Source organism: Lepidochelys kempii, chromosome 2, assembly GCF_965140285.1.
Source record: "Lepidochelys kempii isolate rLepKem1 chromosome 2, rLepKem1.hap1, whole genome shotgun sequence".
Lineage (NCBI taxonomy): Eukaryota > Metazoa > Chordata > Testudines > Cheloniidae > Lepidochelys > Lepidochelys kempii.
This window is the reverse complement of record NC_136381.1, coordinates 268,500,400-268,527,551: the sequence shown is the minus strand read 5'-3', so window position 1 is coordinate 268,527,551 and position 27,152 is coordinate 268,500,400. Positions and strand designations below refer to the sequence as shown.

At 52.8% G+C, this 27,152-nt stretch overlaps 1 protein-coding gene across 1 annotated transcript; it reads right to left on the bottom strand.

Moving 5' to 3' along the window:
* Positions 1–187: 187 nt before the first annotated feature.
* Positions 188–27,152, bottom strand: LOC140905772 (uncharacterized). The gene is made up of 12 exons (XM_073329229.2): positions 27,072–27,152; positions 26,237–26,635; positions 24,510–24,636; positions 23,677–23,790; positions 21,280–22,159; positions 9,411–9,469; positions 8,392–9,008; positions 6,981–7,370; positions 5,935–6,061; positions 4,879–4,992; positions 3,758–3,868; positions 188–3,245 (listed from the first exon to the last, which is right to left on the bottom strand). Exons 1-12 carry the CDS (start codon positions 27,135–27,137, stop codon positions 2,293–2,295), a joined length of 3,957 nt encoding a protein of 1,318 aa, XP_073185330.2. The 5' UTR covers positions 27,138–27,152; the 3' UTR covers positions 188–2,292.

Genomic DNA, 27,152 nt, shown 5'->3' with positions numbered 1-27,152 from the left:
GGGGAAAGCTCCCAGTCAAAATCCATAAAGCCACTACACCTTGTCCTTTAAATCCCTCCTCAAAACTCGAGTCTTCCAAAATGCACGTGAGAAACTGCAACCTGATAATGCCTGGGCAAGTGGAGAGCATCCGGCTAAGAATTTGGATAGTCTCCCCCGCTCATTTGTCTCATCTACCTGATGCATCTTGTCTTGCAGACTGTAGGCTCTTTGGGGCAGGGACTGTCCTGTATTACGTCTGTACAGTGAACAGCAGAATGGGGCCCTGACCTAGGTGGGGCCTGGAGGTGCTATCACAATATCAATGTTATAATTTAACAATAAAGGAGCCTGGGGCCAGGACACTGCTCACGGAAACCAGCTTCTGGCTCTACATCTGCGTGAACAACATGGCGTAGGTGAGTCTCAAAGAACTCTACACGCACAACCAGCTGTTCTCAGCCCCACCGTTCCCTCCCAGCTTGTGTAGGCTGGGCCCACACCCTCTGGACTAGATTTTGAACCCCTTTCTCTCACTGGTGAGCACTTATCCTATGCTCAGTCCCCTGGAAATCAATGGGGCCAGTAACTGCTCCACTATGGGGGTATGGGATTCACAATCAGGCAGATGTGGAGGGTACCAGCCCTCCTAGGATCTTAATCATCTGACAATTATTTCAATAAGCTTTTTTTTGTAATTATCTCAAACTCGTCAGGTAAGAATTCTCTCTGAATCACTCCCCATGCATCGTGGTATTTCAGACCGGACGGATATGTGCAATGGAACATACTGCTGCTGCAGGGCAGGCTGAGCTGCACTGGCAGATGGTCAGTTTCTGACAGTATCTTTGTTTGGCTCTTGATTGTACATTTTATTATTGTGCATTTTGAAAAGAGGATTTGAGAGAACGTACATGTGAACTACTCGCAGAGCAACAGCTCTACCCACGTGGATACGAACAGAGCAGTGGTTCTCAACCTATTTATCATTGTGGGCCGTATATGCGGCCCACAATGTGTTACCGGGGCCACAGGTTGAGAACCACAGCACACACCTCCCTCCCCCGAATTTCCCCCCACAGACCCCTAAGCCCAGCATCTCCCACTCAGAGATCCCTCCATAGAGTGGGGCCAGGAGCAGAGCTCTGGGCGAGGAGCCAAGTGACAGGGACCCTGGACCCCACTGTCTGCGGTCGGGCAGCAGCCCTGATCCTGGACCTGGCCACATGGGACCAGGTGGCAGGGCAGCTGGGTGGCAGGCCTGACACCAATCCCGCAGGGCCGGCCAGCAGCCCCAACGCCAACCCTGGACCCTATTGTGAGGAGCTAGCGGGCAGCAATGGACCCTTGCTGTGCAGAGCCAGCCAGCAGCCCTGGACCCCCAACCCCGCGGGGCTGGATAGCAGCTCCAACCCTGGACCCCAGACTTTTTGGGGCCAGGTGGCAGCCCTGGACGCCAGACCTCTGCTGTGTGGGGCCAGGCCCTGGACCCCCGCCTTTAGCGCACAGCTGGACTGCAGCTGTGTGTTAATTCGGCCACATGCGGGCCACGGGTTTAGAACTACTGGAACAGAGGAACGTAAATATTAACCAGCTACTTCCCTTGGGGGATGGGTCCAGGTGGAAGAGTCCCCGCTCCACCCCATTCTGGAAAGTCAATGGGACTGAGTCACTCAGGTACTGCGGAAAACGTCCCCCAAGCTGTCTGTTACTTCAATGGGCTCATGGACAGTTATCCAGATTTCATGATGCTCACAGGTTAATAGCAGCCCTGTGATGTCTCAAGCACAGAATCCATCATTTGAATGGTGCCCGAGACACAGCCCCAAGGGAAAGATGTCCACTCCCGTCAAGAACACTGAACATAAGCTAGGGACAGTGACTAAACATTGTAGAAGAAAGCGAACGTGTTCCGTTAACTGACAGAGATGGCTTCCCCTTTCCAATGGGCACCTTACCTGCATACCACCAGCTGGAATCCTGATTGACAGGTCAAACACCTATGAACACTGAAAAGTAGCTCTCGTTGGCTTAAGGAAGATGCAACTACCTTTAGTGTTATGAACTAGCAAGAGAGAAACACAGGAAAGGAACGACAAGCTTCCCAGGGAGCACTGAGCCTGCCTAGCTGTTTTTTGCCCTAGTGGGAATGGACTCAACTGCTAATAAACCAGCAGCCTAGACCTCTCCGCGGATCATCCCGCTGACATTTAGTTCTCTGTTCAACACCCAGAGCCTTGGTCTCTCTCCTTTGCTCAGATGCCATCATGATTGTCCCCAGCCAGAGTTCCCTGGTAGCACTTAACACAGCATCTACGGGGGGAACTCCTTGTGCATCAAGGGCAGCGACGCAGGCTCTCCCCTGTGGGTTTTGCCTGGCAGGTCGTGCAAGCGTCTCTGTGCTGCCAGGGTCCCCCAGAGTTTCTCCCCCGTGTGGATGCGCTGGTGCCCCACCAGGTGCTGCTTCCGGGTGAAGCTCTTCCGGCACTCGGTGCACTGGTAGGGCCGCTCTCCCGTGTGCAGGCGTTGGTGGGTCAGGAGGTGCTCCTTCCGCATGAAGGTTTTCCCGCACTCGGTACAGCCATACGGTCTCTCCCCAGTGTGGATCATCTGGTGCCTAATGAAGTTCGAATGGTGGTTAAAGCCCCTCCCACATTCGTTGCAGATATACGAGCCCCTGCTCTTCCCCGCGTGACTCCTCTCGTGTATCATGAGGTTGATCTTCAGCCGGAAGCTCTTCTTGCACTCAGCACAGGTGTGCGGCCGGTCCCCCGTGTGGGAGAGCTGATGTTTGCTGAGGCTCGACTTGTGAGGGAAGCTCCGCTCGCACTCAGGGCAGCTATAGAGTCTCTCCCCCAGCTGAACCTCTGGGCAGGATTTGAGACAGTGGTTTTGCTTGAAGCTCTCCCTGCGCTCAGGAGGCGTGTGGGCTCCGGCATGGATCCTCTGGTGCAGTACACACTGCTGCTCATAAAGGAAGCTTTTCCCACATTCAGAACAGACGTACGGTGCCTCTCCTGGGAGGCTCTCCTCTTGGACAATGATCGTGGTGAAGTTACTGAAGTCTCTCTCGCCCGCAGCAGAGTCCTCCAGACTGTTCCCGTCAGGGTATTCCCCCTGGATGCTGACGTTGCCCTGATCGTCACAGATCGGTTCCTGCTCAGGGTACTGGAAAACAGTCTCTTCTGGTGGTCCAGGCAATGTGCTGTACAGCTCCAAGCTCACTGGGATTCCCTCCTCAGCTTTGACTACAACCTCGTTGTCTGCTGGACTCAGAGGAGAAACCAAGAGTTATTAGTTTTCTGTTCCTTGTCCATCCACCACCTGCCTCTCTTGCACCCTGCCATCTTTCTGCTTCCAGGCACCATCTGCCTGAGAAACCTGTGTCACCAACTTACTGCCCCACTCTAAAACTCCTACACAGGCAGACAGCGAACGGGGACTTATGGTGCAATCACAGTACCTCAGTGCCAGCCAAGGAAAAGAGATGCCAGGCTAAGAGACTTAGAGGAGAATGTCCCTTTGGCATAAAAAGGAGAAGAACCAATTCCGTTCCAACCCACCTTCCAAAGAGCCCAAAAAGAGATGGCTGAATGGAAATCAGTCAGGCCTGGTGGGTAGCTGTGACTGAGCCCTGCAAAAGTGATCTGAGAAATGCAGTTTGAGAGAGAGGACTATCTGACAAGATGGGACGCTAAGAGCTGACAAAGGTCTCCCTTGATTGACAGATTCCTGTTGCACTCACTGTTTGAGTCATTCCAATCGCTCGCTCGCTCACCTGTGCTGGGCTCCGTAGAGATCTCTCTCTCCTCCGAGTCCCACTGATCCCTGATGTACAGGTCTTCTTGTTTTATCCACGATACAGTATCATGAGTAAGGCTCAGTGATTCTGTTTGCGAGAGGAGAGAAATTACATTGTGATTAGCTAACATCCACCCATTCCCATGTTTCTATTAGCTAACATTTACACAGAGCACCCAGGTGCTATACAGAGAGAACAGAAAAATAACCCACGCTGAAAGGTGCCTACAGTCTGGGCTTGGTACAACACGATGCAGGGAGAGATGAGAGCAAGCGAGAGGTTTGCACAAAATAAGGCAGGGAAGATGCAGCTTGTGTTGGTTCCTGATTTTTATGTCAATAGAGAAGTTTGGTGTGTATAGTAGGGAACCAGGCTGGATTTCAGGGCTCTTTGCACTTGCACCCGAACATTATGGTACTCAGGGTCACTAGTCCCTTTGGAAAAGCTTGGCCAGTGGGCACAGGGAGTATGAAAAGCAGCAGTCCTTACCTTCCTCTGTCTCTGCTGAAATATGGTTCCTACCTTAATCACGCACCTAGTACAAACCCTCTGTGTTGCATTTCTTAATTCCTGGCTCTCTGCTCCAGAGAAGGCACATAAGCTTTCCTGGCTTCTTTTCCATCTCTGAACCCCTCCATGGCTCTCTCCATCCTGGCTGGCTGAAGTTAGAGCAAACTGCTTCCAAACCAGCCAACTCTGTGGCTTCACTCAGAGCTCTCTCTGTGCCATCCGGCGTACCCGATCAATAAAGAACCACCTCACCCCCCACAGCTGGAGGGAGCGCCTGTTCTTGCGGTGCTCCTCCTTCTCGATCTGCGCATCCAACTCTGTACAGCACTATTTTACCTACCTATCCTGCTTGCAAAGCCTCCATTGCTATAATCTGAGAGTCCTCACACCAAGTATTTATCCTCAGAACACCTCTGTGAGGTAGGACAGATAGGGCATATAGACAACAAGGTCGCAAAGAATGTCTGTCGTAGAGAAGGAATTGAACCTAGGTCTCCCAACTCCCAGGCTAGTGCTCTAACCACCGAGCCATCCTTCCTCTCCTACATCTGGCAGCAAAGCACCTTATGACGCTCCAGATAACTCACCTGTGCTAGGCTCCATTGGGATCACTCTCTCCTCAGAGTCTTCCTGAGCCCCCCTACACGGCTCCTCCCCCCGTTCAATCCTGGACAGAAGGTCAGGTTTGGAGATGGCGTAGTCTGTTCATGTGAGAGGACAGGAAGGGGTGGGAGGGTTAGTCATTGGTACTGAGTATTATTTACGGACAAGCAAGGGTGATTTTAAACCAATCTGCCCTCCCGGTTCAGGCACAGGGAGGAGCCCTCCATTCCTGCAGGCAAGCAGCACGGTGAGAAGCCCAGACCCACACTTTCCTGTGTGCCTATTTCAAACCGCAGCGCCCTCACACAAGCAGGGAGAGAGCTGGCTGCTAGGAGAGAGGGGCTGGTGGGTTGCTTCCCCCGCCCCCCCAAAATTCAGACATCCAAAGGCACAACAGAATAAAGCTATAAGATTTATAAGATTTGCTGTGTATCAGTTTCCTGACTATTGCATCTTTCCTTCTGCTGAGTTTTTAGCTCGAGGTTGGTGATACCAGAAATTGGGAGACATTTTAAAGGCTGGGAGCTAAGGGAGAGAGCGAACACCCAGCACAGCAAAGTAACGACAGCGAGCAGCCGAGTCGTCACTCACCACCCTGGGCAAGAGCACCAGCACCACGAGTCACCGCCCTCCGTCTAGTCTAGCAGCAATGTCAGGGCACATTCACAATGCACAGAGCAGGCCTGGGATATTCCAACTGTGTCAGCACCAGGGTGTGTAGGCTGAACATGTGCAATGATATGGACCTGTTATTCAGGGCTGGAAAGCTGCAGGTGAGCAGTCGCCGCAGATCTCTCATTCTCTGCGGAATGGAAGGAAGGAACGAAGCACAAACTGAAGGCTACAAGCGCTGCTTCGCTGGAACCATCACTGCTGGTGAAAGGTGCCTGTTACACCTTCATCCCTACAGAATGGACAGGGCACAAGCAACAGCGCTGCAAGCTTGCTCTCCTCTCCCAGTCCTCGGAGGGCCATCTCTCGGGTTTACTTCAGCGATCACGGACATTCTAACAGGTGAGTGAAAGAAAACTGATCCTTACCCAGCGAGATCAATGATTCATAGTTGCCTTTCATCACATTCTTGTAAAGGTCTTTCTGCCAATCGTCCAATTTCCCCCACTCCTGCTTGGAGAAATAGACGGAAACATCATCGAATGTCACTGGCACCTGAAATCACAGGGGTAATATAAGTAAAGAATTAAAAACAAAACACGATGTTAACATGACAATATCCACTTAACTTAGGGTTTGCCCTTTGTTTATGGGCCTTCCCTCAGTTTTCTATCCAGGTAACAATGCCAGTATCCAGTCAATCTAGATGAATGCTTGTAGTATGAATACAAGACACTAAATTATATGCTTTATTTGTGTTCAGACAGTGCATAAGGGGCCCTGTCCTCCAAACCCTCAATCACGCAGAAAGTCTTTACTCATGTGACTTCAGTGGGGCTACACACCCTGAGTTGGTGTGCTAAATCAGATGAGAATCTTGCGAGTCAATCTAAAAAAAAAAAAAAAAAGAGCAAATCTATGTGGCAAAATATGTCCTTTGTTAAGTTTCAGTGCTTATTGCTTCTGTTCCTCTTGGCCCCTAGGATTCATGTTACCTTGACCTGCTCAGATATAGAATATAGCCTCTTTACCTGAAATTTGTTTTAATATACATCAGCAGCTACACCATCAAGGCTTTCCTTGCCTCTTCACTGCTCAAACACCTTGTTTTATTTTTCTCATTAAAGACAAATTTAAACGAGCAATTCAGCACTTCTGCCATTTTAAACTCCTGATCATTTATCAATTTTTTTCTCCTCGGATAAGTTTGCAAAAGGCCTTCTTATTCCTCTTAGCTCCACAGAAATCAGACTGCCTACAGACGCAGGGATGGAGCAGAATCCAAATAACTTGGTAAGCGAGGATGGAAGCAGCCAGAGAGTGGAGGAGGAAAACCACACACTACATATTATATTAAAATAAAAGAGTACATAAGATACAAAATAGGATCATTTCTCTTCAATTCCCCTTTCAATATCTAATCCAACTTCAAAACTTTATATCTCCCCCTCAGCACCAGCTGGGATATCGTTACCTTGGGGACTTCTCCCTTAGTGCCCGGGGGGAGCCTCAGGATCCAGAAGTTCCTGTTCTTCAGCAGGTTCTCCATGTTCTCCAGCCTCCTCTGCATCAGTCCATATTCCTGGATCAGAGATCCCAGCATGGCTAGTTGGTTACTAAACTCCATCATTCCTTTTTCTGTGTCACATATTTTCTTCTCAGCTGTCCCTGTTCTGCCCTCCAGACTCAGTAACCGTGAGGCATGGGAATCCACCTTCCTCTCCAAGGCTTGAATAGCAGCCACTACAGTCCACAGGGAGATCTCTGCAGTTTGCAGCTGCGTTTCTCCCACAGCAGTTTGCTTGGGGACAACGTGGGGTTGCAGAGGAGCCGAGTGCAGGGACTCCATGTCCCATTCCTGAGTCTGGGTGCAAGGACAGAAATTGAGAGAATTGAGGTCTTGGTCCAACCTAGGAGAGTCTCCTCCAGCCCTTGTCTCCATGAGATCATTGTACCAATTTAACTAAATCAGTTAAGAAACTGCAGCACCCATGTGAGGGCACTTTGACTTCAATGTAAAAGTGCCCTATATCCACGTAGCTTAAGTCAGTTCCTTACTGACAGGCAAAGGCTGGGGGTAGATTTCTTAGACCACAGTGTGAGCATCTGAGATGTCAATGTCCAGCCTGCTGGTTTGCCTGCTATTTTCTATTTTGAAGCCAGAGAAATAATTGCACATCTACCTAATCCCGGGCATGTTTTTACAGCTGTTCATTTTAATTTTAGTAAATCTTTTTTGTGGACACTGCCCTAAACCCGCTAAGATAGCACCCCCCCCCCAACAGGCGGCGGTAACATGGAGCACTAGGAGGATGGGAAACACACGGATCCGGTCCAGGGGGGTCGCAGAAGTTTGCAGAACGTGGACCGCGGCCCTGCGCATCATCGCGCTTCCTACTGGCGATTCACACACGAAGCGCCCCGGAGGAAAAGGCAGCCGCTGTTTACATGGCAAAGTAGCCCGAAGACAGCAGCGCTGTCACGTTTGCCTGGAGCGCAAGCAGGCGAAGATTTGCAAAGTCGGGGCTCACGTTTTGGCTCCGGCACTTGGGTGCCCCGGTTTGAAAACCCCCCAAAACCAGAGCAGGCAGGGAAGGCTCCGCACAGGTGTAGAAGGCCTTTTGGGGCGAGAGGAGAGCGAGGCCCAGGCGACCAGCCGGGTGCTCGGTGTCTCTAAGGCACAAAGACCGGGGCGTTTGCCGCGCCAGGCAGCCTGGCCCCCTTCCTGCAAACCCCCTGCCCGGCCCTGGCTCGCCGGCCCCGCTCGGCGCCCAGCGCTGCCCGCCCCTGCACCGGCCCCAGCCCGGCCGGGCAGCACCGCGCTCCCGGGGCCCGGGCCGGGCGGGGAGAAGCTCCCGGGGCCCCCCCGCCCGCCGGGCCCTTACCTGGGCAGCGGCCCGCTCGGCCATGGCCCCCCCGGGCGGGGCTGCTCCCGCGGGCCCGGCCCGGCCGAGCCCCGCTCCCGCCGCGGGCTGGGCAGAGTCCCGGCGCCGCCTCGCCACGGGCCGGCCCCGCTGCCGGGCGGAGCAGAGCGAGCGCGGCCCGCAGGGAGGGAGGGAGCCGCGGCCTGGCTGCCGGGGCCGGGAGCGGCGGGGCGGGGCCGGCGGGGAGCAGGGCGGCAGCGGCCCCTGGCGGCGGGGATCGCGGCGCCGGGCGCGCTCCGGGGCGGGGCCCCCCTGGACCGGCGCGCAGCCCCGACGGGCTCTAGGGCGAGCCTGGGCTCGGCCCGCGCTCGCAGCGGGCCCCGGCTCCCCGGCAGCGTTGCGCCCCGCAGCGATGGGGGCCAGGGGCCTGTCGGGCTGCTGCTTCCTTCCCCCGGTTATCGAGGTCTCCGTGGGCCCCCCCCCAGCCATGCCCGTTGCGAGCCGCTCCGCCGGCGGATCACACCCGCCCGGGGTCACCGGGAGCGCTGAGGGCGCATTGTCCATGGCCCCGGCTGGTCGGTGCCATCCAGCAGGCAGGGGGGCGGGAGCCGGGAGCAGCAGCTGGAAAGCTCGTCTCCCTGGCCCGCAGAAGTTGGCCCAATAACTGATGTGAGCTCACCGACCCAGCCGCTGGAAAATTTTTATAGTGGGGGTGCTGAGAGCCCTTGAACCAAACCGTGCAACCCCGCTATGCAAGGGATGTGCGTGTGAACACGGGCAAGTCCTGCTTTCTGGGCAGGTCACCCCCGCAATGGGTCTGCGCATTCGTGTCCCCCCCCCCCCCCCAACCCTCCTTTCCAAAGCGCATGGGGGTCTATAGAGGCACCCGGTGCTGCCGGTCACATTTCACAGAAGGGAAACAAGCCCCAGAGGCTGGGCATGTCTTGCCTCATTTGCTGTGTGCTGCGCTGGATCAAGACACTAAACAAGCAGCCTTTCAACTGGTGGGGCTCTGACCCTTGTAAATGCCATAAGGTCACATGGCCTCAGTGGCTCCATCCTAAAGCAGAGCTGGTAGGTCTTCCGGTTGGTCTGAGACCTGCCGATGAAAGGAGGCTTTAGCAGGACATCTGCTCAACGTGCAGCAGCCGCCAAAAAAGCCAACAGACTGTTAGGAACCGTTAGGAAAGGAATATAGTTAATAAGATGGAAAATATCATAATGCCTCTATATACAGCCATGGTATGCCCACAGTTTGAATGCTGAGTGTAGTTCTGATCACCTCATCTCAAAAAAGATGGATTAGAATTGGAAAAGGTACAGAGAAGGGCAACAAACATGATTAGAGTTATGGAACAGCCAAGGAGAGATTAATAAGACTGGGACTGTACAGCTTGGAATAGAGATGACTGGGGGGTGGGATATGATAGAGATCTGTAAAATCATGACTGGCTGTGGAGAAAGTGAATAGGGAAAGGTTACTTACCCCTTCACATCACACAAGAACTAGGGCGTGACCCAGTGTGCCTAGGGCAACCCTCACTGGAAATGCCAAGGTCAGGGCAGGCTGCAAAAGGGAGAGCAGATACTCCCAAAACTGGTGGTTAACACTGAAGTTAAACTCCCCAACCAGTCACAAACTGCACTTCTGATCCTTCATACTTGTTATCACGAAGCATAAAAAAGGAATCACACAGTCCTCTCATTGCACTCCAGTCTCTGGCTCCCAATCAGCGTCTAGGTTCAGTAAGGGGAGGAGTAATTTAAAACTCTGCTCACTATACAACATGTTCTTCTGACCCTCAAAGGGCCAGCCGCATTGCCAAGTTAGTACTAGTTTGGATCTTAAATCCCACACCGCCAGCCAATCCTTTAGTGTCTGAAACTAAAGGTTTATTATCAAGAAAAAAAGAAAGAACAAGAAGAGAGTTGTTAAATGGTAAAACAGTCACATACATACAAAGACTTCAAAGTCCATAGATGAGGTTCTTAGCAGTATTGCATGAGTCTGCAGGCTTGAAAGTCCCTCTAGAACACATCCACAGCTGGGATGGGTCATTCAATCCTTTGTTCAGAGCTTCAGTTTGTAGCAAAGTTCCTCCAGAGGTAAGAGGCAGGAATGAAGACAAAATGGAGAGGATGCAGCTGTCTTTTTATAGTCTTTTGCCATGCAGCTTGTGCTTCCTTTGTTTCAAACACAAGCTGCCCAGCACATGGCATGGAAACCTTAGAGTTCTGTCCATAGGCCTGTCCCTGCATGCCTTGCTGAATCATAAGATGTAGCCCCTGAACCTTTCAATGGGTTCATTGTATAGCTGATATCCCTTGATGGGCCATCAAGCAGGCTGTTGCCAATCTGTCTGGGAGCGTCACCCAGATGCAGAGCACAAGTTTGGAAATATAGATATAACATGCATATCTATAACTTACAATACAAAGGTGATACAAGCATATATTAAAAAGATTATCATACTTGGCAAATTACAGTATAACATTTGTACAGATACCTTACATGGCATACCTGGCACAACTCATTGCAATTTTACAATATTGGTATTCATAATATCCTAAAGTGTCCCCCAGATTCCATACAGCATCACAAAAGGGTCACCCAATTAAACTAACAGGCAGCAGGTTTAAAACAAACTTCAGGAAGTACTTCTTTACCCAATGCACAGTCAACCTGTGAAAATCATTGTGAAGGCCAAAAGTATAACTGGGTTCAAAAAATAATTCGATATGTTCATGGTGGATAGGTTCATCAATGGGTATTAGCCAGGATGGCCATCCTCTAGGTGTCCCTAAACCTCCAACTGCCAGAAGCTGGGTATGGGCGACAGGAGATGGATCACTTGATAGTTGCCCTGTTCTGTTCATTCCCTCTGGGTCACCTGGCATTGGCCACTGTCAGAAGACAGGATACTAGGTTAGATGGACCTTTGGTCTGACCCAGTCTGGCCACTCTTACATTATGTTCTTATGAGATTGGCACAGGGCTGAATGTTTCAAAAGCAACTAGTGATATGAATGTGATGGGGTACCCAGGGTGCAGCTTGGGACTGTGGGACTGCTGTGCCCCCCTGAACTCTCTCCAGCCTGGGCTGTCTCTCACAATGCCTTGCTAGGGACCAGCAGCAAACCCCTCCAGGTGCTGTGATCGCTCAGCATAACCACATGTGGAGCGCCCACACCCAGCTAGATGGCATGAATGCTCCCAGAGCCACTCATGAATCATCCAGAGAAAGGCACCAACATAAGAACACCAGCCAGATCCCCCCAGCTCCTAGCACTGTACCCCAGAAATATAATGTCTTGCACTGCTCAAGATGAGCAATGCAGATTTATTAATTGGTTCACCACTTCATCAATGGAAAGTGGACATACACCAGCCTTTGCAGAGCCTGAGCAGATTTACCAAACACTTCATACAAACTCACTGGTAAAGATAAACAGTAAAACAAATTTATTGACTACAACATATAGATTTTAAGTGACTATAAGTGATAGGCAAAAAGTCAGTGTTAGTTACCAACAGAAAATAAAATATAAGCACGCAGTCTAAAGTCTCAACCCTATTAGACTGGGCAACATCTAGATTAAGCAGTTTTTCTCACCCCACTGGATACTGCAGTTCATAGTACACAGATATCACACTTGAAACGTAGGCCAGTCTCCTCTGTTGGAGTCTTAAGTCTTCTCAGTGTCGTTCCTTGCAGCATCAGTGAGGGCAGGAGAAAGATGAAGAGTGGGCCTGCTGTGTTCTGTTTTATACCCTCAGTCCCATGTGCTTGGGGAGCACAAGTCCAGGCCTGTCTGGGTGCATTGCTGAGTCTCCAGGCAAGGATGAGCAATTCCCTTGGTGTGGCCTCATGCAGGTGAGTCATTGAATTGTAGCTCCCTTGCTGGACAATGGCGGTTGATGGGTTGTTTGACACCCCGCCTGGGCATTTAATACTTTCCTTGCTGTTGCCTCTGGGGAGCAAGTATCTGGCAGATTCCCCGATTTACAGCATGTTTTAGTGACAACCATACTACACAATTCTCATAACTTCCTGTGCATTAATGATATACATATATGGATAGAGAAATGACTTTCAGCAGATCATAGCTTTCTCCTGATACCTCACACAGTCTGCTTTATATGCAAGATCACAATTATATACAGATGAGGAATATGGGGGTTACAAGATGCTCCCCCCAAGGTATAGTATGTCACAATGAGGTGACGTGTTTGGGTGTCCAAATTGAAATATGTGAATGGGGCCCAAGGTTTTTTTAGTGCTGAGCAACCTCCCTCTGAAAATCAGGACTCTTTCAGATGGCTCACATTGGGCACTTGGAAATCAGGGCACCCAAAATCCCCCATTATTGATGAAAATTGAGGCCACAGATTTATTATTAGTTTTAGCTACAGTGGTTTATTTTGGGGGCTTGGTATTTTGCAGTCACTCTGCACCCCTAGCATGCAACACAGGATTTGCATAAACCTGGCTCCTCCCCCTCCCCCAGCCCTAGCCTTCCCCCGTCATCGCCTTCCACCCTTGCCTGTGTGGGTCTGGTGCAGAGATCCTGAGCCCTGGTCTACACTAGGACTTTAGGTTGAATTTAGCAGCGTTAAATCGATTTAAACCTGCACCCGTCCACACAATGAAGCCCTTTATTTCGACTTAAAGGGCTCTTAAAATCGATTTCCTTACTCCACCCCTGACAAGTGGATTAGCGCTTAAATCGACGTTGCCGGCTCGAATTTGGGGTACTGTGGACACAATTCGATGGTATTGGCCTCCGGGAGCTATCCCAGAGTGCTCCATTCTGACCGCTCTGGACAGCACTCTCAACTCAGATGCACTGGCCAGGTAGACAGGAAAAGAACCGCGAACTTTTGAATCTTATTTCCTGTTTGGCCAGCGTGGCAAGCTGCAGGTGACCATGCAGAGCTCATCAGCACAGGTGACCATGATGGAGTCCCAGAATCGCAAAAGAGCTCCAGCATGGACCGAACGGGAGGTACGGGATCTGGGAATCACTGTAGAACAAAGCATTGCAGTGTATGTTTGCTGGCATTCAACCAAAATCCGTTCTTTATCTCTCTGTGTTATCCTCAGGAGAGTGAGATATAATTCATGGTCACCTGGTTGAAATAGAGTGGTTTTCTTCAGGGGACACTCAGAGGAGCCCGTTCCTGCTGGGCTGTTTGCCTGTGGCTAAACAGAAATGTTCCCCGCTGTTAGCCACAGAGAGGGGGGAAGGTTGAGGGGGTAGTCACGCGGTGGAAGGAGGCAAAATGCGACCTTGTAACGAAAGCACATGTGCTATGTATGTAATGTTAACAGCAAGGTTTACCCTGAAAGAGTGTAGCGACTGTTTTATAAAATGTGTCTTTTTAAATACCGCTGTCCCTTTTTTTTTCTCCACCAGCTGCATGTGTTTCAATGATCACAGGATCTTCTCCTTCCCAGAGGCTAGTGAAGCTTAGAAAGAAAAAAAAACGCACTCGCGATGAAATGTTCTCCGAGCTCATGCTGTCCTCCCACACTGACAGAGCACAGACGAATGCGTGGAGGCAAATAATGTCAGAGTGCAGGAAAGCACAAAATGACCGGGAGGAGAGGTGGAGGGCTGAAGAGAGTAAGTGGCGGGCTGAAGACAGGGCTGAAGCTCAAATGTGGCGGCAGCGTGATGAGAGGAGGCAGGATTCAATGCTGAGGCTGCTGCAGGACCAAACCAGAATGCTCCAGTGTATGGTTGAGCTGCAGCAAAGGCAGCTGGAGCACAGACTGCCACTGCAGCCCCTCTGTAACCAACCGCCCTCCTCCCCAAGTTCCAGAGCCTCCACACCCAGACGCCCAAGAATGCAGTGGGGGGGCCTCCGGCCAACCAGCCACTCCACCACAGAGGATTGCCCAAAAAAAAGAAGGCTGTCATTCAATAAATTTTAAAGTTGTAAACTTTTAAAGTGCTGTGCTTAAAGTGCTGTGTGGCATTTTCCTTCACTCCTCCACCACCCCTCCTGGGATACCTTGGTAGTCATCCCCCTATTTGTGTGATGAATGAATAACGAATGCATGACTGTGAAGCAGCAATGACTTTATTGCCTCTGCAAGCAATGATTAAAGGGAGGAGGGGAGGGTGGTTAGCTTACAGGGAAGTAGAGTGAACCAAGGGGCGGGGGGTTTCATCAAGGAGAAACAAACAGAACTTTCACACCGTAGCCTGGCCAGTCATGAAACTGGTTTTCAAAGCTTCTCTGATGCGTACCGCGCCCTCCTGTGCTCTTCTAACCGCCCTGGTGTCTGGCTGCGCGTAACCAGCAGCTAGGCGATTTGCCTCAACCTCCCACCCCGCCATAAACGTCTCCCCCTTACTCTCACAGATATTGTGGAGCACACAGCAAGCAGTAATAACAGTGGGAATATTGGTTTCGCTGAGGTCTAAGCGAGTCAGTAAACTGCACCAGCGCGCCTTTAAACGTCCAAATGCACATTCTACCACCATTCTGCACTTGCTCAGCCTGTAGTTGAACAGCTCCTGACTACTGTCCAGGCTGCCTGTGTATGGCTTCATGAGCCATGGCAGTAAGGGGTAGGCTGGGTCCCCAAGGATACATATAGACATTTCAACATCCCCAACAGGTATTTTCTGGTCTGGGAATAAAGTCCCTTCCTGCAGCTTTTGAAACAGACCAGAGTTCCTGAAGATGCGAGCACGATGCACCTTTCCCGGCCATCCCACGTTGATGTTGGTGAAACGTCCCTTGTGATCCACCAGAGCTTGCAGCACTATCAAAAAGTACCCCTTGCGGTTTATGTACTCGCCGGCTTGGTGCTCCGGTGCCAAGATAGGGATATGGGTTCCGTCTATGGCCCCACCACAGTTAGGGAATCCCATTGCAGCAAAGCCATCCACCATGACCTGCACATTTCCCAGGGTCACTACCCTTGATATCAGCAGATCTTTGATTGCATGGGCTACTTGCATCACAGCAGCCCCCACTGTAGATTTGCCCACTCCAAATTGATTCCCAACTGACCGGTAGCTGTCTGGCGTTGCAAGCTTCCACAGGGCTATCGCCACTCGCTTCTCAACTGTGAGGGCTGCTCTCATCTTGGTATTCATGCGCTTCAGGGCAGGGGAAAGCAAGTCACAAAGTTCCATGAAAGTGCCCCTACGCATGCGAAAGTTTCGCAGCCACTGGGAATCGTCCCAGACCTGCAACACTATGCGGTCCCACCAGTCTGTGCTTGTTTCCCGAGCCCAGAATCGGCATTCCACAGCATGAACCTGCCCCATTAGCACCATGATGCATGCATTGTCAGGGCCCATGCTTTCAGAGAAATCTGTGTCCATGTCCTGATCACTCACGGGACCGCGCTGACGTCGCCTCCTCGCCCGGTATCGCGTCGCCATGTTCTGGTGCTGCATATACTGCTGGATAATGCGTGTGGTGGTTAATGTGCTCCTAATTGCCAAAGTGAGCTGAGCGGCCTCCATGCTTGCCTTGGTATGGCGTCCGCACAGAAAAAAGGCGCGGAACGATTGTCTGCCGTTGCTCTGATGGAGGGAGGGGCGACTGACGACACAGCTTACAGGGTTGGCTTCAGGGAGCTAAAATCAACAAAGGGTGTGCCTGTACATCAAGGAGTATTTCAGGCAGGACTGCACAGAGGGTTCCAATAAGAAATGGTGCACCTAAGTTATCGTTGTTATTGGAACAAGGAGGTTAGCCTGGCCTCTGATTGATACATGGCTAGATTTACCTCGCTGCACCTTCTCTGTGAGTGACTGCAGTGTGATCTAGACAGGGGAGGAGGCAAATGAGTACAAAACAAATCTGGTCTATTTCTTGTTCTGACCCACTCCATCTATCTTTTACATCTTTGGCTGGCAGCAGACGGTGCAGAAGGACTGCATGCCATCCACATCTCATGGCTGCTCAGCAGAAGATGGTACAGTACGACTGCTAGCAATCCTCATCTCTTGCCTGCCTGGCAGAAGATGGTACAGTACGACTGCTAGCAGTCCGTATCGCCTGCCCGCTCACCATAAGACGGTTCAATAGGACTGCAGGACTAAAGAGAATGACCTGGTCAAGTCACTCCAAATTTAGTCCCTGTGCCCATGTCTGCCCAGGTGCTCCCAGCCGACGTGGCCAGGAGCACCTCGGACACGACGAGGACGACTACCAATCGTATTGCACCGTCTGCTGCCAGAAGGCAATGGGTTGCTGCTACTGTGCAGCAAAGCCGTACCGCGTCTGCCAGCACCCAGGAGACATAGGGTGACGGTTACCTGAGCGGGCTCCATGCTTGCCGTGGTATGGCGTCTGCACAGGTAACTCAGGAAAAAAGGCGCGAAATGATTGTCTGCCCTTGCTTTCACGGAGGGAGGGAGGGAACGGGGGCCTGACGATATGTACCCAGAACCACCCGCGACAATGTTTTAGCCCCATCAGGCATTGGGATCTCAACCCAGAATTCCAATGGGCAGCGGAGACTGCGGGAACTGTGGGATAGCTACCCACAGTGCAACGCTCCGGAAGTCGACGCTTGCCTCGGTACTGTGGAAGCGCTCCGCCGAGTTAATGCACTTAATGCACTTAGAGCATTTTCTGTGGGGACACACACACTCGAATATATAAAACCGATTTCTAAAAAACCGACTTCTATAAATTCGACCTAATTTCGTAGTGTAGACATACCCTGAGTGAAACTATACAGGGCTTGCACTTGTGCTGTACAGGGGTGGGGGGTAATTGTTGCTTTTATTTTAAATCTAGGAAATTAAATACCAAAAATGGCATTAAAAATGTGAAGGATGCAATGTGAAACACTTGAAGATCAGGAAACGACCAAGTTGCAGTTGTGTGAAATGGAGGTTTAACTCCAAGGAAAATTTTACATTTAAAGGACTGGACATTGGATTTAACACTCGCTATTAACATAAAAGGAAAAGACATTCACACTCACAGATCTCACTGATGATGAAGTAGCTAGGAGCACACACCAATATGTATTTAGCCAGGATTTAAAGGCTGAGAGTATGTCATGTAAGGTCCTGCACTATGTTTCCAGGAAGAGTGGGATCCTTCGGGAGGTCGGCCCTGTCTGATCACCCCGAGATTCCTGTTGGGGGTGGCTCAGACCGGAGATGAAAACGGGAGCTCAACTGGCAGAGACGATTTTACTTGAACAGTTCTCCCAGATATTCCCCCCTGGGGAAAAGGACGAGTCCTATGGCATCGACCTGAGACAACCTGGCAGCTAAGACCCCTGTGATGATGATGCCTTGCAAGGGGCCTGTTAGGGCTAGCACAGGCCAATGAGAAAACTGGCCACACCACAACAAGGGCACAGATAAGGTTGTTTGGTCTGAAAAATGACCATGCGCCATCCTTACACCTGCTGGCTGGTGGCTGGTTTCACCAGCTCTTCCGCCAGGGATGGAGGCAGCTTCTCTGTCATGTTTTGTATTGAATTAAAACCAAGGCCTTGCTCTTGCAGCAGGGGGATCCACCCAGGCACAAGGACCCATCGAAATGCACCCCACTGCAGGATGCGTTATCGCTGTGGGTGGCCAAAACTCTGGGCTACCTCTCAGGTTTTCCCCACCAAGCTTCAGAGAACATTATTCCAGGGCTCCCCCGACAGGCATGGTCTGTTCTCCCCTCTCCCGCCATATGCCACCCCTTTTCTCCTTCCCCTGCATGTTCTTCTTTTCTCACCTTCTCCATCTCCCCTCAACCCTGTGTGGGCTCAAGGGTTTCCAAAGTCTGGATCTCCCTCCCTGTTCTCCAAAGTTCACCCCCTCCTTTCCCCCCTGTCCTGCAGTTCTTCAGCCCTCCCATCTAACCCCCCAGCCCATTGCCAACCCTGCTCCTCACTTCCCCTGGAAGAAGCCCAGACCTCAGAGCTGTCTCCAGCTCAGGAGATCTGCTCAGCCTAGCTAGGGGTTTAGGTGTGTTATTGTTACAATGTCAGAACAGACAAGCTAGTTACACCGTAGGGGGAATAATCATCATTTATTAGGTGCCAGGACACAGAAGACGCGGTCCCTGCCCCCGAAGAACTTACAGTCTAATCAGCCAACACAAACACATCTAGCCATATCCACAGCTTACACTGGTCATGGGGGAGGAGGGTAAAGGTGGAGTAAGTGTGGGGGGTAGCAGATCAGCAGTGGGGGAAGGGTACGGGGTGGAGGCTCTCAAGGAAACCAGGGGGTCAGAGTGGAGAAAACTGCAGAGAGGTAAAAGAGACAGACTAGCACCCAACAGGACCCGGTCCCAGAGGGAACCTACCCCGTCACAGCTGGTTCATAGCTTCCCTCCATCTCCTGGCATGCTTTGGAGAGCCTGGTTGGTGGGGTCACTTCAAAGCTGTCTTCACTTTAGTTTCGGGCAGATGCTAACCAGCAGCACACCAATGGGCTGCCCCCAGCACAGAAATCCTTCAGTGACCAACCAGCCCTTGGTGTCCGTCCGTAGAGACTGCGAGCCGGACTACTGCAGCGGGCTGGGGGCAAGTCACACTGGATTCAGTCATGAGGCGGATTTTTACCATCCTGTGTGGCCAAAAACAAATCGAGCCCAGACCAGACTCTTGCTGCTACCAACCTGCCCCCCTCCTCCAAATGGCAATAAGAGGCAGGATGGCCCAGTTGCTAGGGCACCAGTCTTAGACTTCAGTGACCTCAGTTCAGTTCCCTGCTATGCCACTGACTTCCTGAGTGACCCTGGGTGAATCACTTAGCCCGTCCCTCAGTTTCCTCAGCTGTAGAGTGGGGGTAATAGCCCTGCCCTACCTCCAAGGCTGTTGTGAGAACCTCATCCCATGGACCTTTCAACCCACCAAGTTCCTCCCTCCTGGGTTTCTGCCCTCATTTCCCCTCCTCTCTCTGATTCATCCCACCCACCTTGGTCCTTCTCAGGTCATGTCCCGCAGGGGCGCTCTGCTCTCGTGTGCTTCAGGCAGTGTGGGAGCCATGCCCTGCTCAGTGACGCTGAAGCACATGGGGTGGGATCAGTGCCCCTGTGCTGCAACAGGCCAAGCGCTCTGCCCCATCTCACTGAAATGGCCTTAGAGAGCGGGTGGGGGAAGGTTACAACGTATATGGGCTTGTGACCCGCAGACTCCTTGGTGCCACCTGGCAGAGGGCACAGGGTTTTGCAGGGATCCCCTAAGTCGGATGTATGCATCAGAGTTCATCGAAGGTCTCTACGCAGAGCCAGTAGCCTACCAGTCATCAGAATCATTGCATGACGTATGTATAGAGAATGGTTAAAGAGAGCTGGCTCTGGACTGAAAATGACCTTCTTAGGGTTTTGGAGGGAACAAGGCAGGTCCCCAGGAGGCGACACACCTTGGAAATGCTCATTTCAGGCAGGAGGTAGCAGACCCCGCTCTCCCCCCAGCCATGTGTGACTGGGCAGCTCACACCACGGGCCGGCTGCACACCGAGCCACAGGCAAAAGGGGAGATTGTGAACATCCTCTCTCGCAGATTGCACACGCTGACACAAACAGCAGTTGACGTCCTGTTATGAATAAAGACAAAGGATGGGACTGGTAGAGGTTGGGGGGCAAGGAAACACCCGGAATCCCTCACCTCGGAGGCAAGCACCTAGTGAGGCTGTAAAATGCTGCCAGGATTGGGGTGCGAGCAATATTCTCGCAGCCGTGGGGGCTCTCGGCAATGAAAAGGCAAGGTCCTACAACACTGGTTATGATTTTACTTTGGCTGGAACCATCTGCTATCACTTGATGCTCTGGGCTTCATTAAATAACCTTATCCTCGATTTCATGATGTACCAATCTAAGTGCTGGGTGGGAAGCGGAGCGGCAAACTGAGGGGCAGCAGGGTGTGGGCTGTTTCTTGGGAAGCAGCAAATCTGTGAATCCTGCAAGTGAGCGGCAGTCCAGGGGCTGGACACGCCAGGGAGATGCTGCAGGCTCGAGGGGGCCTATCGGTAACCAGCAGAGAGGAAGGGGCCCTGCGAGGCCTAGCTGGGAGGGCTTGTGTTGCCCGCTGGAGTTGGGAAGCTGACCCCTGGCAGGCACAGATCAAGCTTCCCTACGCTAAGGGCAGGGGGTAACAAGGTACCCCAGGGAAGCACCATAGGGCGCTCCAGCCAAACAGCAGGCAGGTGGGAAAATTAACTGCAAGAAGGATCACCACAGGAATGAACTGGAGGAGCCCAGGGAAGGAAGGAATCCCGAGCAAGATTCCCAGAGGATCATGGCTGGGTCGTCCACGGCCCCTGCTATGAGAATACACGGATCCCGCACAGATTCCCAAGCTCCAATGGGGCAGCAAAGTGTGGGAGCGGAATATCTGAACATTCATGAGCCAGGGGATCCCCAGGCAACACCCACTGAAACCGAGCTGGGTACAGCCCTGCCTGGTGTGGCGTTCCCTAACCCAGGCCATAGGCCGTGGTCCCACATGGTGGGTCAGAACCATTACTGCCAGCTCTTCTCCCTGGGCTGCAGGAGGCCCAGGGCCTGCGGCGGGGACGCCCCTTTCCCTGCTGCCGGGGCCCTTTACCACTCAGTCACAGCAGGACACAGAGGCTGGGACACTGCAGAGAAATCAGTGCCCAGCCCCACATGAACAACTCGGTGGAGGTGGGGCTAGGAAGGCCCCATGTCCCCTTCAAGCTACCCCCCATCGCCTCACCCTTCCCTCCCAGCTAGGCTCTGCCGGCCCTGAGACCAGAACAGGGACCCTCCGCTCCTCCAGGCTGACACTCCTACTTCTCTTAACAAAAGGCTGCATTCAAAATATAGCTTAGTTCCCGTAACAATCGAGTCGCTGCGGTGCCTTAGCTGGAGCTCCCGGGCGTTGCTCTCGGAGGGGGGCAGCCCCCTGTAAGCCCCACGGAGCGTGGATTCTGGCCCTGCTGTTGGTTTACCCCACGTGGCCCGGCCCGGGGTCCAGCACGCCCTGCAGGGGGAAGCCCTTCCCGGTGTGGATGTTCTGGTGGTAATAGAGCGATCGCTTGTAGCGGAAGCTCTTGCCGCACTCGGGGCAGCGATAGGGGCGCTCGCCTGCATGCATGCGCCGGTGCTCTACCAGGTACTGGTTGCGCGTGAAGCTTTTCTCGCACTCGGTGCATTTGTAGGGCCGCTCCCCCGTGTGGATGCGCAGGTGCCGCGTCAGGTTGGAGTGGTGGCTGAAGTACCTACCGCACTGTGTGCAGATGAAGGAGCCTTCGCTCTTCCCCGAGTGGATCCGCTGGTGCAGCACCAGGCTCACCCTCTGCTTGAAGCTCTTCCGGCACTCGGCGCAGGTGTAGGGCCGCTCTCCGGTGTGCGCCAGGTGGTGCTTCCGCAGGCTGGACTTGTGGCAGAAGCTGCGTTCGCACTCGGAGCACTGGTAGGGTTTGCCTCCCGCCTGGGCCCCAGGGTGGGGTCTGGGGCCATGTTTAGGCTGCAGCAGGCAGGCCCCTGCTCCTGCGTGGTCCCTCTGATGCAGGGTGAGATGCTGCCGGCTGTGGAAGCTCTTCCCGCACTCGGCGCATACAAACAGCCTCGCTGCTGCAGGGCTCTGCAGGTGAACAAGCAACGGCTCAAGCTCCTGGGGGTCTGTCCCGCACAGAGACGGCTCCTCCAGGCCGTTTCTGGGCAGGTCCGCTGGCTCCCTCTCGGGGCTGCACAGACTCTCCTCATGGGTTGTTCCCTGCTCCGGACACTGGAAAACCTCCGTTTCCGGCAAAGTCCTTTGTAGCTGCAAGTTCTCCGGCTCCTCCTCAGGGTTCTCCTCCTCCACTTTGACCACCACCTCACTACCTACTGCAATACAAAGAGAAGCCAGGCTGTATTCACTGCATAGGCGGAGGATGGAGGCAACCTCCTGAAACTATGGTGTCCTGGATTCCCAATGCAAGCCCATGGCCGGGCTGGGACTGACCACGGCCAGGGAGCTGAAACCCCTGGTAAAGCGGGGGCAGTTATAAGTGTTCTGCTGATCTAAGGCCTTGTCTGCACAGAGCTCCAGGCAAGTCTCCCACTGCCCCGGTTCAGCGCCATGGGTGCCATCCGCCTTTCGGCACCAGCAGCATCTCAGCCACCCTGTCACTCTTCCAGCGGTGAGTGGGCAGTTTGTACCAGCGCCCCTTGGGAGGGGAGATCTCCCTCCATTGTCAGCGTGCGCACGGCGGGGGTGGGGGGCACAGGTGCAGGGAAATTGCTGACTGCATAACCCAGGGTAGGGGTCCACCATCAGCTGCGCTCTGCAGAACGTCGGCTTTGCTGGGAACAAGTGGCTTTCTCCCCCTGCCGTTAGGATGCAGCCAGCACGCAGAAGGCTGGAGAGCCCCGCCTTGCAGACCACACGGCCGCAGCAAAGGGCCATACGCTGTTACTCGTACCACTGTAGGTCACTGACAGCTGGGAAACGAAGCCAGGCCCCTTTCATAGATCCCAAGACCAGAAGGGACCATTGGAATCACCCAGTTGGACCTTGTGTATCCCACAGGCCAGAGAACAGCCCCAGAATAATTCCTACAGCTGATCTTTTAGAAAATCACCCAACCTTGGTTTAAAAATGATCAGTGGGTGGAGACCCCACCCTGACTGCTGGTAACGCCTTCCAGTGGATCATTACTGTCACCAGCAAAAATGGACACCTTGTTTCCAGTCTGAACTTGTGTAGCTTCAACTTCCAGCCATTGGATCCAGCCCGCTTCTTAACTCCCCTCCAGTGGCCTCTCCACTGGATCCCAGGGTGTGAACTGCCCTCCCTCCCAACCGGAGGTCAACATCAGGGGTTGAAGGAAGCCATTAACACCCTCCTGTGTGGGCCAGGGGCTTGAAATATTGCCTGTCTGCCCCACTGTGATGGGCTCTTTACCCACATGCTAACTCTGCTCCGCTTTCAATCTCCTCCTTCAGCTCTGCACAGTGGCTCCCTTGCCGGTCTGCCTGGCTCTCACTCCCGAGGCCTGCGAGAGTGTGTTCCCTGTTAGTCCCTCTTAGGGGGACCTGACAGCAAGTGTGAAAAATCGGGACGGAGTGGGGGGTAATAGGCTTCTATATAAGAAAAAGCCTCAAATACAGGGACTGTCCCTATAAAATCGGGACATCTGGTCACCCTAGCCCCTCTACGCCCCCCTCTCCTGTCCCTCTCTCCTCCCGCCTCCCTCCAGTCTCCCCTCTCTGCCACTGGTTGTCAAGAACGTTCACTCATGGCTTTCCCAGCCCATCTGCTCTGCACACAGTTTCCCCTCCCCACCCCCAGCTCAGTTCAGCACCTTCTCTCTCTCCTACCTCTGGCCAGAAAGCATTTTGTGAGGCTGTCTATAACTCACCCGAGCAGGGCTCCAGAGGGATCTCTCTCCTCTCGGAGTCCTCCCGATCCCTGACACACGGCTCCTCCCCCCGGTCTATCTGGGACAGGATGTCGGGTTTGGAGATGGCGTAGTCTGTTCGTGGAAAGAGATATCGACACTCACCGGCTACCCGGTACACGGAGCGGGAACGGATTTCAAACCAGCTCCCTCTGGTCGCTGATGGCAATGGGATGGGGAAGAGGAATGGAGGCAAACGCGACACCAGCAAAGCTGCTCTCCCCACCCCGATGGGTCCGTGAGGAACCGCAGGGAGTGGAGCCCTGCTTGCTCCATCTGGGCTCAGATCACATGACTGCTCCCCAGCTGGGCTAAAAGCAGAAAGGGCTAGCTGATGGGACAGCTGCCAGGACTCACCTCCACGCAGGGAGGGAATGGCACACGGATCCCCTAGCCCCACTGCAGGGAAGGAACAGACAGAGGAGAGCACCATGTGTATGCTCAGGACCCTCCGGATCAGCAGCTGGGCCAGGCCCATGCCCCACATGTGTGTAATGTGCTCTGGCTGGGGCCCGTTCTCCCCAAGCACCTCTGATGAAGTGGCCAAGCAGCGTGTCAGTTGTGAAGGCTGCGGCTTGAGATGCGGGAACCCTCCTGGACTGACACCAGCATTTAATTCAATCGACCCTCCAGCCCTGTAGCACGTCAAACCTGCCGGTGAAGGACACCGTGCTGCATAAAGGACGTTAAATTCACTTGACTCTTACAGTCCCTCAACAGCCTCCGGAAGGCAGAGACCTGAAAATATCCCTCCCCCAGAGCAAAGGTCACAGGTTTTATGAGAGGATCCTTACCCAGCGAGATCAGGGTCTCGTAATTCCTCTTCATCACGTTCTTGTAAAGCTCCTTCTGCCATTCATCTAAGTTCTCCCACTCCTGCTCGGAGAAATAGACGGAGACGTCATCAAATGTCACTGGGACCTGCAACCACAAGCATTGCATGCTCAGCAGTGGCTGTCAAATCGTAATGGCAGCAGCGGGCGCGGTCACGTGACACTACACACGAGACCAGGGGAGAATATTTAACACACGCGCCACGGAAACGCTTCACAACTTTTCTTCTTCTTCTTCTAAGCACGTTACTGGACAAAGTGCTCAGAACAACTCGCACAGGGAGGAGGAAATAAACATCATCACATTTCATCCCTTTTTGTCACCTAGGGCTCGATTCTGATACCCTTATTCCTGGTGAATAGGGTATGCACTCAGGTGCTACTCAATGTGAGTAAGGGTGTGACAATCCGGGCCTGTTTCCTCTCCGGAATTCCCTGTCCCCTGCCGGATCTGTCAATGCTCATCCTCCCACCTGGCCCTACATGAAGAGGTGAAATCACCCTAGGAAGCAACCCTGGCAGTAGGATCCTTGTCACATGGTAAGTGACAGTGAAGAACACACAGCGGTACAGCCCTTCCAGAGGCTTTCACACTTTATCCCTCTCCTTTCATTGGCTGGAGGGTAGGAAGGAGCAGAATGGGGTTAATCAGCTCTGACCAGGGCTTTGCAGTGCCCTCATAGACTGGTTTATATCAGATCTATAGATCACCTGGGTATAACTCCCCTTCTATTACTGGAAGCCCCAGCTGCGCTCAGAGTCCCATTGTGCTGAGTGCTGTATACACACTCAGCCTCCTCCCCACAGAGCTCACAAGGCAGTCATAGGGTTGGAGGGGAAAAAGGCTCCAAAGGAAGGGATTTGCTCCAGGTCACAGACCAGGTTGGTGACAGACCTAAGAACAGACCCCAACTCTCTGGATTCCCAGTCCAGTGCATGCTCTGATATGGTTCAGGATCATTCCCTATTTTTAAAGGGGTGCCCTCAACTTAAAAAAAACCCCACACACTTCCTTCTTAATATGCAACTCTTACGGAGCCCAGAACCGAAAGAGATGAGGTGGGCCTTTTCCTCTCTCTTTTTTGAGCCTGTTTGCTTTGTGCATGACAGCACCTTTGTGTGAGTTGCACTTCTGTCATCTCCCTCGCAAAGCCGGCCAGTTTCCCTGTTGTTTGTGTGGGTCTCCCACACCGCCATGGCTTAAAAGGAAGGAGCGATTTTCAAACCCTCATGAATTGGCCGGGGGATCAAGGGGCGAAGGACAACCTGAAGCCACTTTCAAGTGGTTTCTAGCCATTGATTCTATCCTAGTTATTTGTATCGTGATCGCCCCTAGTGGTCCCAGTCAGGAGCGGAGGTTATAGACCTGGCACTACACAAACATCCCACAGAAGTGATTCTCTGCTCCAGAGAGCTCACTGACCCCGTGGGGGGGAGCCGTGACTGGCGTGTGTAGAACCCAGTGGGAGGAGGAGAGGGGGCTGATGGATGGAATCACAAGGAAACAAGAAGCAGATGCTGCTTCTTAGCCAAAAAACAATCGATCAGTGTAACACCTGTACATCCTGCCTGGGGCTGAGTGGGGTGTTACATCTGGCCCTTGCATGTGTGGAGGAGAAATTGACTCAATTACCTCATAATTTCCCTCCATCTTTAATCAGTATGATCTAGCCAGCTGGGATAGTTACCTTGGGCACCTCCCCCTTAGCTCCTGGGGGGAGCCTCAGGATCCAGAAGTTCCTGTTCTTCAGCAGGTTCTCCATGTTCTCCAGCCTCCTCTGCAGCAGCCCATACTCCTGGATCAGAGTTCCCAGCACGGCCCACTTACTCTCCAGCTGGTTCCCAAACTCCACCACCGTCTTCTCACAACCTATCAATTTCTTCTCAGCCGTGCCTGTTCGCCCTTCCAGGTTCATCAACCGGACGGCGTGAGCGTCCACTTTTCTCTCCACGGCTTGGATTGCAGCCACTAGAGTCAGGGAGATCTCTGCAGTTTGCAGCGGGGCTTCCCTCACAGAGGTCCGTCTGGGGACAGCGTGGGGCTGCGAAAGAGCTGAGTGCTGGGACTCCACGTCCCATTCAGGAGCCTGTGCGGGGACATGGAAAAAGGAGTTTGTCAACAGCAGCTCCAGAGAGCAACAGCCGCTCGCACGCTACAAGCTGCTCGATGCTTTCTCAGACCCCATTTTTATTGAATGCACACATAAAACCTCCTAGAGAATTAGCATGATGTTATGCAGAGGTCAGGTGGAGAAATTAAGCACTCAAAAGTACGAGATTCCAGAAGCTAAGGCTGAAAGATCAACTATCAGGCACATTTCTGCTTTGAAACCTGTTGTTGCCGCAGGGAAGTTGTGCAAACCAGCGGGTGCTGGACTGGGCGACAGCCAGTGGGAGGAGGGGGGTGTCCGCAAGATACACACGTTATTAAAGATGTGGGCTACACCATGGAAAAGTTTCAGACCCCCTGTCTAAAGTGCCCCTGCCGCCCACTTGAGAGACCAGCTGAGTATTTGTAAGCACCTGACAGACCCAGCAAAGTAAGAACTGGAACATTTCCACAGTCTCGAGGCCCAGCAGATCCAGCATCCTTCCAGGGCTTTT